Below are 18297 nucleotides of genomic sequence, written 5' to 3'. Positions count from 1 at the left end.
AGTTGCGCAACAGCTGCGTTGACTCCGTTTTCCGCGTTTTCCCCCCCGAGATCAACGAGAAGAAAACAAGCAGCACTTTTGCATCGCTCGTCAACCAGCCGGCTTCATTTTTGACCTTCCGGCTCCGGTGGCCGAAGTCACGTGACCTTGCGGTCGAAAAACAGCATTCGTGCGCGACGCCATTGAAAAGTATTTTCTTCCATTAACAAAAGACGACTTATTGCACTTTGACAATTAAGATTTTTTTTTTTCTCATTATTGAATTGAAATATTTCCATTTGATCCGCGCTGTCGTCAATGTTTCCGTAACAAGCGATGACAACTCGTCTTACTTCAACTCAATCATTTGACCAATGAGTGCATCCACAAAATTGGATTTGGAATTTCATATTTGTGGAGTTTTTCTCGCGCACTTGACATTTCAGAAGAATCGAAGTCATAATGAATCGATATCGGATTAAATTGGAAAAAAATGGAATCAAAGTGAACTCAATTTGAAGAAATTGCAATCGTGAGCCAGCGCCAACTATTGACGAGGAGGATTCCGTCCGGGTGAGATTTTTGGCCTTGCGACGTATCGGTGGCTGGTAGCAGCAGCCTTCACAAGTACCCGATCGCTGCCGTCGCGACGCGCTGGAGCATCCGTCCGGAAAAGCGAATGCCGGCAACTCGCATTCACGTTTGTCAACTTCCTGTCGGCAGCGGCAGGATTTTCATTTGTTTGTTGGGACGCTTTCTTGTCTCCTCAGATGGCCAACCTGGCGTACGTTCAAGGTCACCTGACTCAGGTGAGTAGACCTTTGAACGGCGTTGGCGTGGCCGCCCGCGGTGACGTCCCCTCTTTGCACCGGCAGGCGGAGAAGCTCTTCAAAGCGGCAATGAGCTACATGCTGGCGGGCGGGATGTCGCAGGTGAGCGAGCGGGCGGGCGGGCGAGCGGTCGCTGCGGCCGCTCGCCCGCCTGCCGTTCAGCAACTTTGCGTTTGCAGGACGACAACGCCTTCGTGGAGATGTCACTCAAGCTGGCCGCCATGTACGCCCAAGACAACAAGTAAGAACGGCGCCGGCCGCTCGCGCAAGCACGCCGAGGTCGTGTGGCTTGACGGCGTGTGTGTGTGTGCGTGCGTGCGTGAGGGCGGAGCTTGCAGAGCACGGCTTCAGGTTCTGTTTGGAGACGCTGGAGGCCAAAGTGCAAACGTTTGAGGAGAAGCCGGCAGTTGAGCTGACAGGTGACCGCGACTGCTCGACATTGACGTCGTCCGTCCGTCGGGTCGTCGGGTCGTCGGGTCGTTCCTCACGACCGGCTTTTCTCTTTCTGACCACCCGTGCCGGCGTTTGGCGGACGCAGAGGCCGAAGAGGTTCTGCGGAAGGACACCCGTCTTCTGCTGGGTTTGTGTTTGGACTCGCACGCTCGCTACCTGGCGTCCACAAAGCGAGTGGCGCAGGCGGCCGCCCACTACCGCAAAGCCTTGGACATCTGCCGGCAGGAGCAGGGCCCGCAGCACCATCAGGTCTGCAACCGGACCGCATCCGACGAGCAAACTCATCGGCAGTCGCGTGCGGCCCACAAATCGGCGGCAACGCAACGCGAATGGCGGCAGATGTTGTCGCCGTATCGAAAGTTCGGACGGCTTCAAATCGTCTTCCGAGGCGCGCGTGCGGCGTCATCGGGTTCTGTTGCCATTTTGCGTTTTGGCGCTGCTAGCAGCTTTGGCTAACCGTCCAAAGTGTCATCTGTGTGCCAACCACGTCGTTCGCCGTCGTGCATTTTTCTTTGCCGTCTCCTTCCTGTTAGCAATCACGTCCTGCGTTAGCAAACTGCATTTGGATTGGATCGCTTTGCACTTGTTCCTTAGGGGTGTGCCCCAAAAAAAAACGGGGAAAAAAACTGCGATTCTCATTAAGTACGATTCAGAATAGATTTAAAATGTTCCAAAATCGATTTTATTTAAATTATTTTATGCCGTCTTGCCCTTGTTTGCGTGTGCCTTTATTGGGAGCACTGTTCATGTTGTACCTGATTTGGCCACTTAGGGGCAGTGTGGTTCCGCGCATTCTGATACACTGTTAAGTGTCGTCAAGTTGTTGTTTTTTTGCAGCGTGGAAGAGCGTGCCGGTGAGTAATGTTAAGATGCTTCTCTGTAAACATTCCTGAAGCGTTTTGTATGAATAGCCGATCTTTTGACCGTTAAAAGTGCCGCGAGTAGCGCACTAATTAGCGTTAGCCAGTCAGATTGGAGTCGATCATGACGATTCTTTGTACATCTTTAAATTGATGCAGAAATCATTGTTTATCAAATCATTTGAACCAAAAATCGCTCTGAATCGAAAATTGACTCTTAATCGAATCGCAGACCCAAAAATCGGAATTGAATTGTGAGACAGTCAAAGATTCCCACCCCGATTTCTTCTTTTGCTTGGTAGGACGACTTCAACAACTTGTCGCATGACGTACTCGTGGCGAGTCTGAAATGACATTTTCGTGCCACCTGCAGACTCTGGTCTTGATGAGCGACCTGGCCACCATTTTGGATATGCAGGGTCAACATGACGAAGCCCTGGCGCTGATCCGCCAGGCGGTGGACACGAGTCGGGCCTCGGGACACGAGGAACTGCACGTCTTCCTGGCCAACATGGCCGCCGTCCTGCTGCACACAGGTGAGACCAAAGGTGGGCGTGTCCGACGGCAGCGAGCCATCTTTGCGGGTTTGCCTCTTCAGGTCGCCACGACGACGGCGTGCGCGCCTTCCGCGAGGCCCTCCATCTGGCGCGGCAGGCGGACGACCGGGAGGCCGTCCGGCACATCCTGCGGGGCCTCGACCGGGCCCGGCCTGGCCGCCAGGGGGCGGAGCAAGGCGCCACCTAGAAACGTGAGCCTCATCTATGCGGACAATAAAGCAAGTTGAAATGAAAACAAAAAGTTTGTCTTTGTTTGTTTACTAAAGAAAAGCAAACAAAGGTTTGTCGTTAATAACCTCCGTAGCCCCCTCGAGCGCCCCAGCCTCTTCCTCCTCTGTAGCCCCCCCCGCCGCCATATCCTCCTCTATCGCCTCCATAGCCCCCTCCTCCCCCCCTGTAGCCCCCTCCTCCTCCGCCATAGCCGCCTCCCCCTCTGTGGCCGCCTCCCCCTCTGTAGCCTCCTCTGTAACCCCTGCCGCCTCCGCCCTGGTAGCCGCCTCTGCCTCCTCCGTCCAAGCGGCCCATCTTGGGGGGTCGGGGGCCGTCGCCCATCCTGCGCACGCACACGCACACGCACACACACGACAAGGCGGCAAGTCAAGCCAAAGGCAAACATCAGCCGCTCCTCACTTCAAGTCACAAACAAACAAAAAAACACGCCTGCTTCCGACTTTTCACGCTCCATTTCACGCTTGTCTCCATTTTGTCCGCAAGTGGAATTGAAAACGCTGTCGTGCGCACAAAACGTGCACGGTCGGGTGGCGGAAATGCAATTCTTGTGTGTCAAAGTCAGCGGATGAACTTTGGATTCGTCTTGTGCTCTCCATCGAGCTTCAGAATGGGAGGAGCTATTGACGTCACCATCAGGTGGCATTAAAAAAAAAAAAGAAGAAAAATTGACGTTCAATGCATTCGTACAAATGTCAAAACAATGCGGCCTTTAGAACAAATCGCTAAAAGCAAATTTGTCATTTTCAAAGGAAAGCGACTGTCATGACAAGTTTGGTCGATATTATTTATCTGCTTGTTACGAACATAACGAGATTCATTTCCCACTTGAATACATTTTGTATTTGGACGTACGCCGCCATCGTTATTTACGAGGCAACGCATTCAGTGCGTATAAAGAAGGCAAGGTAAGCCTCTGCAGCGTTCCTAAAGAAACAACGCGATGGGCGGAGTCACCCTCCCTCATTCAAGAGTTTTGATCGTCCCTTTAGGAACGACACGGAGGCTCACCTCGCTTTCTTTATCGCCGCCATTCGACGTCACTATGCACCGAATGCGTTGCCTCGTAAATAACAATGGTGGCGTACGTCCAAATCAAGTTTCTACTAAAATCAATCACATTCATAATTGTACATTTGATTACTATTTGACTTAATGACAAGCCATGCTCCAACTGCTCACGTATATACGTATTCAAAACATCCTTCCATTTACTACTGCTTATAGTCGGGGCGCGGAGCAGCAGCTTTAGGAGAAAAGCCCAGACTTCCCTCTCCCCAGCCACTTCAACCAGCTCCTCCAGCGGGATCCCAAGGTGTTCCCAGGCCAGCCGAGAGACAGAAGTCTCTCCAGCGTGTACCGGGTCGTCCCCGGGGCCTCCCGCCGGTGGGACATTCCCTGAACACCTCTCCGGGGAGGCGTCCGAACCAGATGCCCGAGCCACCTCAACGGATTCCTCTCCATGCAGGAGAGCAGCGGCATCTATTCCAAATCCCTCCCGGATGACCGAGCTCCTCACCCTATCTTTAAGGGAGAGCCCGGATACCCTGCGGAGGAAATTCATTTTGGCCGCTTGTATCCGGAATCTTGTTCTTCTTGTTCCTTGGGTCACAACCCAAAGTGATTCCTGTCGATTTCCCGCTCCCGACTATCTGAACAAGACCCCAAGACACTTGAACTCCTCCACTTGGGGCAGAATCTCATCCCCGACCCGGAGAGGGCACTCCACCCTTGGTCTCAGATTTGGAGGCGCTGATTTTCATCCCGACCGCTTCACACTCAGCTGCGAAGCGCTCCAGTGAGAGTTGGAGATCACGGCTTGATGAAGCCAACGGCACCACATCATCTGCAAAAAGCAGAGATGCGATGTTGAGGCCACCAAACCAGAAGCCCTCAACGGCGCCTAGAAATTCTGTCCATAAAAGTTATGAACAGAATCGGTGACCGAAGGGCAACCATGGCGGAGTCCAACCCTCGCTGGAAATCGACTTACTGCCGGCAATGCGGACCAAATTCTGAGTCGTACAGGGACCGAACAGCCCGTATCAGGGGGCTCGGTACCCTGTACTCCCGAAGCACCCCCCACAGGACTCCCCGAGGGACACGATCGAACGCCTTCTCCAAGTCCACAAAGCGCATGTGGACTGGTTGGGCGAACTCCCACGCACCCTGGAGGATCCTGCCGAGGGTGCAAAGCTGGTCCACTGTTCCACGGCCGGGACGAAAACCACAATGCTCCTCCTGAATCCGAGATTGGACTTCCCGACGGACCCTCCTCTCCAGCACCCCCGAACAGACCTTACCAGGGAGGCTGAGGAGTGTGGTCCCTTGATAGTTGGAGCACACCCTTCTTAAAAAGGGGGACCGGCAACCCGGTCTGCCAATCCAGAGGCACTGTTCCCGATGTCCACGCGATGTTGTAGAGGCGTGTCAACCACCACCACAACATCCAGAGTCTTTAGGAACTCCGGGCGGATCTCATCCACCCCCGAGGAGCTTTCAAACCACCTCAGTGACTTCGACTCCAGAGAGAGGAGAGCCCGCCTCGGAGTCTGCAGACCCCAGAGAGAGGAGAGCCCACCTCGGAGCCCCCGGACTCTGCTTCCTCAAAGGAAGGCGTGTCGGTGGAATTGAGGAGGTCTTCGAAGTATTCCCCCCACCGCTTCACGACGTCTCGAGTCGAGACCGTGTCAATGGCGCACTGCTTTCCTCTCCTGAGGCGCCGGATGGTGGACCAGAATTTCCTCAAAGCCGTTCGGGAGTCATTCAAAACATTCTAAATTAAATATTCAATGAGATTTTATACCGCGCTGCAAGGATGACATCATAAACAAAACAACGTAATTGTACAATTGTGGATATATTTACAATTATTAGTAGTGATGAAAATGTGACGTTTTTTTTCTTCCAACTTTCTTTTCTCGAGAGGATTGTAATGAATGAATTCCTTATGGGCAGCATTTCCGACACCAACTTGGGTGGGGTTCAAAGGAACGGTCCTAAAATGCTTGCGTTCATGTTTGGAGGGAAGTTTGTTGTGACCGTTGCAAATGTGGAATCTGACGGAATGCGGGGCCCACCCCACCCCAAGGGTCAGTCCTTGGACCCTTGTCTTCCGTCCAAACATGTTCGCTTTGGCTCAAATGCTTCAAAACGCCGTCATGCAGATGCAGAAGAAACTCAACGACGTTCATCAGCGTTCCCAAACGACCGCAGTTCAATGAACGCATCGTAAACGTAAATTCACAGCAAAATGTGTTGTTGTCAATAAAGAAAAGAGGATTGTGGTCAGAAAAGACCTGATGGCCGGCGTCAGCAAGTTGGAAATTTTGAGGTGCTGACTGACGGACGGACGGACGGATGGACGGACGGGCGGACGGACGGACGGACGGACGGACGGACGGACGGCTCGCTTCAAGCACAAGAGGAGTCAAAGCGCAGCAAAGGAAGTTCCGCCAATGAATAATCGAATGATCTGGTTTGTTTGCTAAGCCGGTAAGAAAAGCGGCTGACCTGTGGTTGACGGCGGCCAGGTTGATTCCCGCGGCGGAAGGTTTGGAAAGGTGCCGGATGACGTTGAGCAGCCGCTGGTTGCTTTGGTCCAACTGGGAAACGTACTCGGGCTCTTTGCTCACTGCCACCACCAGCGCCTCCAGCGCAGCCCGCAGAGCCAGGATGTGAGCCGCCGTCTCGTGCGCCATCCGCAGCTTGATCCTGTTGTGCAAGTCACATGACGCCTCAAAAGTCGTCGCCGGCGCCATTGCCGACCCACTCTTTCCTTACTCCCAACCAGTTCCGGACACCAGGTACATTTACAAAAAAAATGAAATCCAGGTGAAAAACGCTGCTTTTTTTGACCTTTGATGAAGGTCTTTTAAACATTTTCCTTTTAATTGTTTTTTTTTTTTTTTTACTTCCTGACGTTTCATGTTTTTAAAGTTTGCTGTCTCATGTCTTAACATTGTCAGTGTATGTTCTTTTAGTACATTTTTTAAGCGACTTTAGTTTTCTTGCTCTGTTAACTAATGTTTTGTTTTTGCTTCCTTCATTGTGGAAAGCACAATAGTTGGCTTTCCATCCACCCATTTTTATTCAAATCTTCAAGAATAAAAATGCTAGAAATTCGAAAAAGGGCCCAAAATTGGCAAAAAGGTTTTTACGCTTGGATTTTGGAGCGTATCGAAAAAAGTCAAATGCGAATTCTGCCCATGGAAACGGGTTTTGCGACAAAGCGCTGGCGAGACCAGATACGCGTCGCACGTACGTTTCTAGTCCCAAAGCAATGTCGGACGAGAAATCTTTTTGGAATTCATTAAAGAAGCGAATACGAATGTCATTTTAGACGGAAAACAGCAAAGAAACGCTACGGTTGATGAAGAATTACAAACCAAAACTCATACGACGTCATTTCCTGGCCGTCTTCTTTTAAATGACGGCTGGATCACATCTCGATGGTGTATAGCGCCACCTACCTGCAGCGGCAGAGTCGCCTCTCAATATTCGCAAAAGAAGAACAGACGGGCAGATGTCCCTTTTGCGCATCGTCAGTAAATTGGCTTACATTTTTTGAAACAATTGGATGGAAACCTGACTATCGACTTGCCCCGTGTATGAAATTGGAACGCAAGTACGCCTTTTAATTTAACATCTAGGTACCAGGAAATGACTGTAAAATGTTCATTTTCATGATTGCATGATTTTGGATATGGCAAAAAAGATGATTTGACGTGAAGTTGGGATCAAAATGTTCATGACAGTGGCCGCTGCTGCTGTACTTGAAACAAGTCAAGCACGCGCGACAGACGGCAACAACATTGAGCAATTTCATCAAATTGCTTTTTCATCTGCCGGATTACATTTTTTCCCAAAAGTGCAAACGATACAAATGCATTTGGAAGTCAACACGAATTCCTTTGCCAAAGCGTGATCACATCCTACTTGAATGTCCAAAGCCTGCCGTGGAATTGGCAGCTGCCCCCCCCCCCCCCCCCGCTCACCATTCATCCAGCTCCACCACGTCTCCGTTGGAGAAGACCTTCTTGCAGCCGAAGAGCACAAGCTGCAGCGCGCTGACCAACGTCATCCCTTTGGCCGAGATGGCTCGCGTGCGGATCTGACAACAAACAGTCGGTCAGGCAGGCAGGCGGTCAGGCAGGCAGTCAGGCGGTCAGGGGCTCGATGCCTCGTGCCAGCCAGGACGTCACCTTCTCGCTGAAGACAAAGAAGGGCGACGGGTAGGCCAGGTCGTGACTGGTGAAGGGACAGTTGACGGAGGATTTGTGGATGAGGGCGTTGCGGCCCTCGGTGGTCAGAATCTTGCGCTTCTCCTTGTGGAAGCACACGTTGGGATAAGCGCCGTACGTCAGCAGGGACACCACCACGTCCAACTTGTTGTCCGGACCCACTGCCGTGAACGTCTGCGTCATCAGGCTCTCTGACAACACACGCAATGCGGGGCCGTCTCATTGACATGATGCATTCCCGAGCCCCGAACCCCAAGCATCGGCAATGATTGCCTACCCTCATTCCTTACCCTAACCTCAACCAAAAAACAACCAAAAAACAAGTCTTGACCCTCCAAAAGAGGTCTGAACTTGTGGGGCCCAGAAAATTGAAATCATGATTAGGATGATCTTTTTTTGGGGGGGGGGGGGGGACAAAACAAGAAAATGCTTAAGACTTATATATATATATAATTATGCAAGTTCCTTTTGGATGAAACACAATTTATTAAATGAGTTATTTTAAAATTTAAATCACCACCGATATTCATAAAAGGCATTTTTTTTGTTTTGTTTTGATGGCCGATGTATTAAAAACGTTTATTTTTGCTCCGACGGGCGTCTTTCTCCTTCATCGGCTTTTGAGTCCCTGCAGCATTGGCCCGCCCACCGCACCATCTGATTGGTTGCTCGTGCAGCGCTACCAGCCAATAAGCAGCGGAAGCTCGACTCGTCTCTCGACGCTCACGTGCAGAAGAGAAAATGGATTGCAGACGGGCCTCGTGGTGGGCATGAAAGTTCTTTTAAGTGAACGAAATCCGTTCATTAAAAAGAACCGCTCAAAAGATTCGTTGATGTTGTGGGCGCGGACGAGAAAACGGCAAAGCGTCATTTTAAAATAAGCGAGGAATACGTCGGTGGGTCTACGACGAGCGATCGGCAGGTTTTCGCTCAGCTGACGCAGACGCGCGGTAACCGTGACGACGGCTCCAATAACGTGTGTTGTTGTTACATAATATTTGAATGCATTTCGTGTCTTTGGTCGGGTTTGCGTTTCATTTTGACGGTGATACTTTTCCAATTTGGCACGCAAGGCCAACGAGGTACCTTCGGGAAATCCAGAGTTGACCAGAATCTCCTTCAGCTGAACTTTGGCCTCCCACGTCATTCTCAAGGTGGCCATGTTGAGACGTTTGTGTTCGCAGAAACGACTTTCCGCGTCCTCGCCGTTAACCCTGAAACGGAGCACGAACGTGGCACGTGCCTTCTGGCTGGCGGCGGCGGCGGCGGCGGCGTGGCACCCACCTGACTTCGTCCCAGGCCTGGAAGACGCACAAGAGCGCCACGTGGTCCGAGAAGCGGCTGCCGGCAAAGTTCCTGTGGACGAAGCCCAGACGCTTTCCCTCGCTGACGAAGGGTTCTTGGAAGCAGGACGCCGCCGAGATGGTGCACATGGCGTCTCCCACGCTACACGCACACACACACGCTCGCATCAAGACAGGAAGCTGAGCGGCAGCAACAGGAAGTGGAGGAAACTGACTGAAAAATGCAGCCCATGATCATCATCTTCCCCAGACGAGGCTCGATGGGCAAGCGGGCCAGGATGCGCCCCAGCGGCGTCAGCTCATCGTTTGAGTCCAGCGCGTCCAGTTCTGTGCACAAACACGCGTGCTTTTTGTCTGGCCTCCACTGCGCACGTACGTGCGTGCGTGCGTGCGGGCGGGCTGGTACCTCTGAGCGTGTGTTCCGCCTCAATGACGGCGTCCAACGGCGGCGGCTCGATAGCTTTGGACAGGAAGTGACCGATGGCGCCCAGCCTCAGCAGCTTGATGCTCAGGGCGACTTCATGCAGCGGCGTCCTGAAGATCTCCGGAGTCATGTGCGTCTCCAGTCTACACATGCGCACGGTTCATCAATTTGGGGGGAGGGGGCGTGGTCTTCATAGCGGACGCGGCCGTACTTGTCAAATCGCGCACGACTGCAAAGGTGGAAACAGAACCCGGCTCGGACTCTGCCGGCCCTCCCCTTCCTCTGCTCCAGGTTGGTCTTGGAGGCCCACACGGTGGCGTAGTTGGTCATGTTGTTGTGGGATGTGAACAGCTTCACCTTCTGCCTGCACCGCACGGCACGACACGACACGGTTCGACAGGGTGGACCGGAGCGTCACGCAATGTTTGTCCGCGACAGGACTTACTTGCAAGAGTCGACGACGTAGACCACGTCGTTGATGGTGATGCTGGTCTCGGCAATGTTGGTGGACAAAATGACCTGCCGGGCGGGACAAGAGGAGCGCGCGCGTTATGACATCATCACCGTTTGCTGATGACATGCGGCGCGGGTACGAGGCCACTTCATGCAGAAAGCCAAGTGCACACGCTGGCCAACGGACATATTTGCATATTGAGTGGGCAGCAAAGTTTAATTCAAGTTTGGGAATTAGTTTACTTTTTATCTCGTTTTGGTTTTTAAATTGAGTTACTTTTCATTTCTGTTCTGTTTGAGTTAGTTTCAGTAACAGTTTTCATTTTTGTTATATAAAAACATCTGCATTACTTGTGTGCAATATTTAATAAACACAACGGTCAAATGGGAAAAGTCACAGCGAGCGTTGCAGTTTGGCTACGTTGGCAAATTTGTCTCCTCAGAGCGACGTCATCCGAAGGTGCTTTCCTATTGGCTGCTGCTAGATGACATCACTTCTGTGCGACACACTCGAAAACGTCTTTATTCCCGTTAATATCAAAATAAATCACATTTAAAATCATCCCCAAAGCCCCATGTATTAAATTAATTACCAAAGACTAAAACAAAGGACACTTTCGCTATAATTATAGTTCGTTTTAGTTCGTTTTGTAAACATAAAATGTAGTTTTTGTTTTTATGTTATTTCGTTCTTTTTTTTTTTTTTTTTTAGTTGTTTTTTTGTTAGTTTTTGTGAAGTAAAATAACCTTGGTGGTCAGTCTGCGCGCGGGTTATTTTGGCAAATTGTGGACCAAAATAACTTTGATGATGCAACGCTAACTCTCGCCGTTAAGTCTCGTCGTCAAGACACGCTTTTATTTTCTGGCTTTCTTTTAGTTCAGCATGAATTGTGTGCTCCTCTCAAGGGTTTTTTCGTGTGTTTTTTTTAATGATAATTATTTTAAATTTTTTCTATATTTTTTGATGCATTTAAAATGTCATTTTAATGTATTTTTTTAAGTAACTTTTTGTATTTTATGTTTGTTTTGCTAGATTTGATGCGTATGCTTGCGTGCGGCTCTCAATGCGCAGCACTTTGGAAACGCTTGTTTAGAAAATGTGCGAAAGAAATCAAGTGGATTGAATTGGAGAATTCATTTTCCAGGGTTGGCGTCTCTTCACAAACAGGCAATCGGATAGAGTTTTTAGTTTTGGATTCACGGGTTGTGAAATGACGAGTCATCAGTGACAGAAAAGCTGCTCCAAAAGTGCCTTCAGCACAAACTGGATCCGCTTTTTAAATCAAGCTCCAACGGGACGACATTTCCACACGGCGTTGCCACCAACCTTCCTGATGTTGTCCGGCACGGGTTCAAACACGAGCCTCTGCTCGTCTCGGGGAATCTGCGAGTGAAGCGGGAGGATGCGGTAGCGGCCCCTTCCTGGAAGCAAAGAGCGAGCCGAGCGGCGTCACGCGCGGTCCCCAATGGCCGCCGTGCGATGGTTGCGTACCAAAGTGGGGGTTGCACTCCAGGTGGCGCTGCATGGCGCAAATGAGGTTCCAGCCGGGCAGGAAGATGAGGACGGCGCCCGACACCTGCAGCGTCTCGATGTACTTGAGCAGCGCCTCCACCAGCTCGAAGGACATCTCCTTCTCGCTGAGCTGCGCCACGGAGCGCTTGGTGTCCGCCGAGTACTCGGGCCCGCACATCAGGTTACAGTTGACCTGCGAGGCCGTCAGGCGTCAGCTGGGCGTCAGCTGGCCGCCGCCGCCGCACGCGACCGCGCCTACTTACGTCTTCGTCTCCAGCGCCCTCCTCGTCTTTGTCCCGCTTCTTGCGGTCCGTCGGGGGCGGCACAAAGTTGGTCATCTGGACGCAGTCCTCCAGGAAGTACTCTGGACGCAACACAACAAAAACAAACGCGTCAAAGCACGATTGGCCCGCGACACACAAGGAAGAGGCGGGCGTGGTCACGCTAACTTTTACAAGCGCACAATCAAATGGCCCGATTTCTCACACAGAAACACAACGTCCAGTTTTTTGTACTTGTGTTTTTCCCAACCCTGATTTGCTTAATTTGGAAGTCTGTTTTTCTTAAGTGTTTGCTGGCAGGAAAGAAAGTTGTCAACCCTTTTGTAAACGAGCCAAGCAGTGAAAAATGGCGCCGCTCTACCTTGCACGGAGAAAGTGCGTCCAAACACCTCGATGATGGGGCAGTCGAAGAAGTACTCTCGGAACATGCTGGTGTCGATGGTGGCCGACATGAGGATGACGCGGATCTGCGGGAAGGCCAGGACCACGTCCCTGAGGACCACCATCAGGAAGTCCGTCTGCGGACGCAGGCGGGAGCCAAAGGTGAGCGAGGCCAAGCGCTTTCGAAAAGCGGCGGCCAGCGCGAGCTCACGTTGATGTCCCTCTCGTGGATCTCATCCACGATGACGTGGCTGATTCCTCGGATTCCCGCCTCCAGTTTCCTCAGCAGCACGCCTGAAGGAGCGCGCAAGCGTCAGGCCGCCGCCGAGCGGGAGAGGCCGCCGCCGCCGCCGTGGGGGACGTACGTACCGATGGTGCAGAAGAGGATGCTGCCGTGGGGGCGGGGCAAGATGGACTCGAAGCGCACGCTGTAGCCGACGCTAAGACCCAGATCCTCCGCCCTCTCCATGGCCACGCGCTCCGCCACCGACACGGCGCTGATGCGTCTGGGCTGAACGCAACAACAAACGGCATTTTTTTTTTTTAAACGTTACGACAGTATTAGGCAAGTGAAAAAGAAGAGAAGAAGTTGTTGAGTGGAGGGCTCGACCGATTTGCACTTTTTGAAGCCGATGGCGATTTTGGGCAGAAAAAAATACAGATTCATCTTTCGATTATTTAAAAATATATATATTTAATGCAGTGTGGTGCCGTGCATCCATGTTGTACACACTTACAGTGAGTACAGAAGAAGAATTTGAGCCTTAGCGTAGTGTTATCTCTCTCAGCTGTTCCCACAACATTTGTGGGTGGATGTTTGTTATTTGAAGGAAAAACAAACACAAAGTTGATGCGAGCTTTCCTGTTAGTATTTGGATGGGCTATTCCCTTTGATTTTGGCACTAGCGCTAAGTAAGCTAGCTAGCGATGTTTTAAAAACAAAGCATGTTTTGTATTTAAATCTACATTGGATGTAATTCTTAATGTTGCGTGTTTAGTTTTACAGTTAATTCCAACTGGGATGTCATTAAACAAGTGAAAGGACGCACATCAGAATAACCAAATGAACATAAGCTACACACTTGCTTGTTGCTAATGCTACGCACACAAAATGGTGCATTCAGGGTACTTTCACAGCATCAGAAACTTTGGTTTTCGTCGTAAGCGGCCGATTAATCGGTTGGGCTGTAGTTGAGTGTGGGTCCGAGCGTCTTACCTGCGTGACCACAATGTTGCAGTGGGAGGCTTGGCCCGCCTGGATGAAGCGGTCCAGGATGTACTGAGGCACCTGCGTGGTCTTGCCGCAGCCGGTCGCTCCTCTGATGATCACCACCGAGTTGGTGTCCACCGCGGACATGATGTCCTCCTCAAACTTCTTGACGGGCAGCTGCTTGCGCTCGCTCAGCATCTGTGCGCAAAAAACAAACAAAACAAAAATGCCAAGTGACAAACTCTTGAACAGATCGAGAAGCCCTTTATTATTATTATTGGTGGATTGATTTTCAATGCAAACGTGTCAGCCAATCAGAGACTAGCGCGCCAAACCACCGCGTGCAGAACACAGGCTGAGAACTAATACAGTTGGAAGGAGCAGATTTGAGTGAGATCACACAAAATAACTTTTTTTCCCTCCCCACAGACACAAAAACGTCAATTTCCCTTTGAAAAATATTTGGGACGTTCCTACTGAGGTGACGTTTTGATTTGCTGTGCTGAGCGAAAATATGTGCCTGATGTCAATAAATGTCGGTTAACCTTGTGAAGGTGGTCGTCGTGCTCCAGCCGTGTTGTCATCTCATCCTGGAGATCTTTACTGATCTGCTCTGGAGTGCACTGCAACAAACAGGAAGCAACTTCAGGCACAACAACAATTTCGGCAACATCCTAACATTCAAACTTTCTGGCAAGACAATCGAGCATTCGCCGAATAGCCGTTGACTTTGAAGTTGGCCCACGTTGTGGCGCGATGGCGAGCTTGACTTCCCTTCTCCACGTTTAGCAGTGCTTTATTGTCGTTTTGATTGACAGTAAAGTTGCGACCAACATCAACACAAACTCGTATTCAAACATTCGCCCGCTAATTCATGAAGCCGCCGCCGTTGTATGGTTCGGCAGAAGTCTCTGATGTAAGTGGCTACGGGCTAGCAGCTAGCTGTTAGCATTAACAACAAGTGCCTGGCTGGTAGCCGCTACCTGGCTTACTTGAATTCGTTCTCAATATTGTGGACCAAAGCTACTTTGTCATTCACTGTCCATGCTTAAAGGAAGGAAATGTGCCTTCAGCAGTTGCACTTTTTTCATTAGTAAAAAATAAGATAAATAGGAGGGGCGCTCGTGAGCAAGTCATGGAGTAGGAAGCATTTTTTAGAGCTGCTGCAAATCCGGAAATAATTGTCATTAAAAACGGCCAAATATGCGTAAGAACCGACCCGGAACTTGCCCAAAGTAAAGCTACAAACTAAATGGCGGGGAAAAAAAGCTTCAAAAATACCAATATAGCGGTCAAGCTAGCAATTTGCGGCAGCGTACACCAAGTACGACGGATCCACCTTCGCCCGTCCTGCCTGAAAACGCTGAAGCGATTAACGAAGATATCATGTCGTCCCTGAGCGGTGATCTCTCAACAATACGAAAGGGACCGACTTAAAGGTGCATTGGCGGATGACTTTTTAGCTATTAGTATTGAACCACTGGCCCACTTTATTAGGGACAGGGAGAAAATTCAAAGGGATTATAATAAATAGAGAAGAACATAACATATCATTCTATGCAGATGTTTTACTATATCTGAGAGAACCCGCATCACGTCCAAAGGAGCTCCACATTCGGGTATTACTCGGGGTACAAAGTGAATGAAAACACAAGCCATGGATGTGAACAATAGGCTAAATTGTTAAGTGGTTTCAATTGGCCCATAAACGGCATCAAATATCAGATATTTGTTGAGGCTCCAAAAATCTGCATTGACCAAACGTTGGAAGTCCATCGTGCGCTTGCTAATACAATGAATAAGCAAATAGGCAAGTCATGCCAGCCAACACGTTACATGTTGTGTTATTGGACTGTAAACAAGCGGGTAACAATGGGGACCTTGGAACAGCACTGAGCATTCAGAGAGGATTTACACCCCCAACCCCCGCTCTATTTGTACGCTTGTAATGGAACGGACAATATTTTGCCTTTTTTTTTTTCTTTTTCTTTTTTGACTGTGCGATGTAAATGTACGTGTAAGCAAAAGGAAACGTATGTTGTTAATAATATTCGTTAAAAGCAAAAAAAAAGTAAAAAAGAAGATAAATAGAACTTTGTCTTCATTTATTTTATAAAACACTTTTGCCCATTAGAAAAAGAACAACATTCAACTCAAAACATCAAACGCCGCCCTTTAGCTTTTAGGAACGCAACTTGTTCCTTCATGCATGGAGCATTTATGAAGGAAGGAAGAATGTTTCTGCCTCAGATTGCACTTCAAGTTGTCTTCCTAAATCTTACATGGCCGTATTGGACAATTATTTGATCAATTAGGCAATTATTTCCATCAACCGACTCGCCGCTTACTCACAAATGCCAGCGGGCCCTCGTCGATGTTGCTGCTGGTCCACGGGTTCCAGTTGACCTGCGGGGGCGACCACGGCACCACGCCCGCGGCGCTCTGCCGCTGGGACGGCTCAAACGCCGCCATCTTGGCGGGAACCAAAGACACCGGCTCGCTGGGGTTTGCGGGCTGGACGGGAAGTGGTCATTAGGAGCGCCGGGACCATTTTGCCGGGGGTCCGAGTGACTCACAGGCGGGGGGATCTCAACTCCGAGCTCCTCGTTGACGACGGCGAGCTGCTGCTGCAGGTCCGGAGAAACCGTCACATCAAAGACTTCCAGCTGGAGATGGAAACAAAACGCATCACACGTCAGCTGTCGGCACGAGCGCGGGGCCACGTGGCCTTCGAACCAAAGTGCGTTTCCCTCTTCTGCAATTTAAATGTTGAAATATGGGAACATGCTCCGCACGTCCGTCGGTGCGAGGCGTGGCTCCGTGTCACGTTTGTAAACAAAGGGGCAGCGTGTTTTTTGCCTGACGGCTCCTTGTCGCGTGCAAAATGGTGCCGCTCGTTATGTTCCTTTAACGGCAAATACAAAAAATGGTATTTCAAAGAAGGCCTTTTCGAGCGCGTACACTTTCTCCTTCCTTCTTCTTGGTGACTCCCGAGTAGGCCTCGATGACGCCGAGGTGGTAGAGTTGGCGCACCAGCGACAAGGCGCACGACTGCGCCGCCAGCTTCTTGTTGGAGCCGTGCTCACGCGCCGTCACACCTGCGGGAACACGCACACACACGCACGCACGCACGCGCGCACGCTCGTCAATGCGCAGCCTTCACGGCGGTCTGAGGAAACGTCAAGGCCGCGTTGGGAATCCCTCCCTCGTGTGCACTATATGGCAGGTCGGCCATTTTCTTTGAACTTTCGGAGAGGACACGAATGAAAAGCGATTCCCAACACGGGCCAAGGGAGAGAGCGCGAGAGAACTTACGGCGGCCCAGTTGTCGGATGAACAGCTGCATCTCGGCGATGAAGCTCCTGCACACACGCACGCACGCACGCACATGAAACGGAGCGCCATCTGACAGTCACGCCGTCAGTCAACTCACCTGACTGTTTACTTTTGTGTGTTTTTCTGCCAGACTTGAGCTTGACCGGGCGTGGCCCGCCGGGCGTCATCAGAACAGATCTCAAAACGCCACCAGAACGCTTTGGCGCTTCCAAAGCCATTCTGGTGTCTTCGCTCAGGGTTTTGATGACGCCGGGCCGTCCCAGCAGAAAAACACACACGAGCGAGTGAGCGAGCGAGGTCAAAGGTCACCAGAAGCGGACGAGCAGCATCGCCGGAACGTTAGTTCAGAGTCAGAACTGAGGCCGGTCCACTGTGGCTCTCAAGCAAGTTGAGCCAGAACCTGAAGGACCGCAAAGGCCATTTCAGAGCGCGGATGCTGCTCGTCCGTCTGGACTTTTTGGGCCGGGAGGTTCTGCTGCAGACCTGTTGTGGTCCGGCCCCACTTGGCTGTATTTATACTCGGCGCTGGTCTTCTCCTTCTGGAAGAACTGGTTGAGACGGGCCTTGGCGTTCTCCAGCGTCCAGTTGCCGTGAAGATTGGCGTTCAGGTCCACCTCCTCGGACTCCAGAGTCTGCGGACGGACGGGAAGAACCCGAGGCGACGGGTCAGCTGGTCTCGTTGCCATCCGTGTGGAGCGAGCGTGGGCCTACCGCCTGAGCTTCCTGTTCATTCCGTCTGGCGTAGTACTCCTTCAGGTTGGCGCCGCGCTCCCAGTCAGCGCCTCCGCCCGCACCCGAGTAGCCCAGTCCCGTGACGCCCGGAACCGGACCCGTCTGCGTCTCCTCTGCAACGCACGCAAAACATGCTGAAGACGACTCGTGCTGGCTTGCGGTGCTGCCTGTCGCTATCCGATATTTTTTGAATCGAGTCGTTTATTCAATTGATGAATCAACTAATCCCATTCATTTGAATTTTGCATTAAAGTGTATTACAGAAGTTTCTTTTTTTGCCCTGAATACTTGTTGTTATTTTGTACTTTGCATTCGTATAGTGATAAAAAAAAAAGTTTTTTTTTAAAGGGCCGATTGATGTTGTACTATGTAACCGGTTCAAGTCATTGTTTTCCAAAGTAAAACGAGATGTTTGCAAATGTCTTATTTTAATTAAACACAGAAGATAATCAGTCGTCTTTCCTCAATTACTGTTGATGTGCAGAAATCAGAGGATTTGGACAATTTTAAATG

The 18297-nt window shown here is 50.7% G+C and overlaps 1 protein-coding gene across 6 annotated transcripts in view; it reads right to left on the bottom strand.

Moving 5' to 3' along the window:
- Nucleotides 1-1295: 1295 nt before the first annotated feature.
- dhx9 (DEAH (Asp-Glu-Ala-His) box helicase 9) overlaps nucleotides 1296-18297 on the bottom strand; it is a 41131-nt gene continuing 24129 nt past the window's right edge. For 5 of the 6 annotated variants that reach the window (XM_086095672.1, XM_086095648.1, XM_086095638.1 and 2 more), the window contains 25 exons: nucleotides 17764-17897; nucleotides 17536-17684; nucleotides 17032-17078; nucleotides 16678-16814; nucleotides 16293-16382; nucleotides 16069-16230; nucleotides 14262-14339; nucleotides 13723-13914; nucleotides 12876-13017; nucleotides 12718-12800; nucleotides 12487-12643; nucleotides 12108-12208; nucleotides 11824-12037; nucleotides 11659-11753; nucleotides 10324-10397; nucleotides 10090-10242; nucleotides 9861-10021; nucleotides 9670-9781; nucleotides 9435-9596; nucleotides 9237-9364; nucleotides 8112-8341; nucleotides 7905-8020; nucleotides 6421-6621; nucleotides 2976-3232; nucleotides 1296-2881 (listed from right to left, as the gene is read on the bottom strand). In XM_086095672.1, the coding sequence (XP_085951798.1) occupies nucleotides 2340-2881; nucleotides 2976-3232; nucleotides 6421-6621; nucleotides 7905-8020; nucleotides 8112-8341; nucleotides 9237-9364; nucleotides 9435-9596; nucleotides 9670-9781; nucleotides 9861-10021; nucleotides 10090-10242; nucleotides 10324-10397; nucleotides 11659-11753; nucleotides 11824-12037; nucleotides 12108-12208; nucleotides 12487-12643; nucleotides 12718-12800; nucleotides 12876-13017; nucleotides 13723-13914; nucleotides 14262-14339; nucleotides 16069-16230; nucleotides 16293-16382; nucleotides 16678-16814; nucleotides 17032-17078; nucleotides 17536-17684; nucleotides 17764-17897 (3917 nt within the window). In that variant the 3' untranslated portion in view covers nucleotides 1296-2339. The remainder of the gene's footprint in view (nucleotides 2882-2975; nucleotides 3233-6420; nucleotides 6622-7904; nucleotides 8021-8111; nucleotides 8342-9236; nucleotides 9365-9434; nucleotides 9597-9669; nucleotides 9782-9860; nucleotides 10022-10089; nucleotides 10243-10323; nucleotides 10398-11658; nucleotides 11754-11823; nucleotides 12038-12107; nucleotides 12209-12486; nucleotides 12644-12717; nucleotides 12801-12875; nucleotides 13018-13722; nucleotides 13915-14261; nucleotides 14340-16068; nucleotides 16231-16292; nucleotides 16383-16677; nucleotides 16815-17031; nucleotides 17079-17535; nucleotides 17685-17763; nucleotides 17898-18297) is intronic. The other variant, XM_086095681.1, reaches the window with a different exon arrangement.

The sequence above is a fragment of the Leptonotus elevatus genome, chromosome 1 (genome assembly GCF_054856555.1).
Source record: "Leptonotus elevatus isolate MCC_2025b chromosome 1, RoL_Lele_1.0, whole genome shotgun sequence".
NCBI lineage: Eukaryota > Metazoa > Chordata > Actinopteri > Syngnathiformes > Syngnathidae > Leptonotus > Leptonotus elevatus.
Note: the sequence above shows the minus strand (reverse complement) of the source record. Positions and strands in the feature narration are given on the sequence as shown.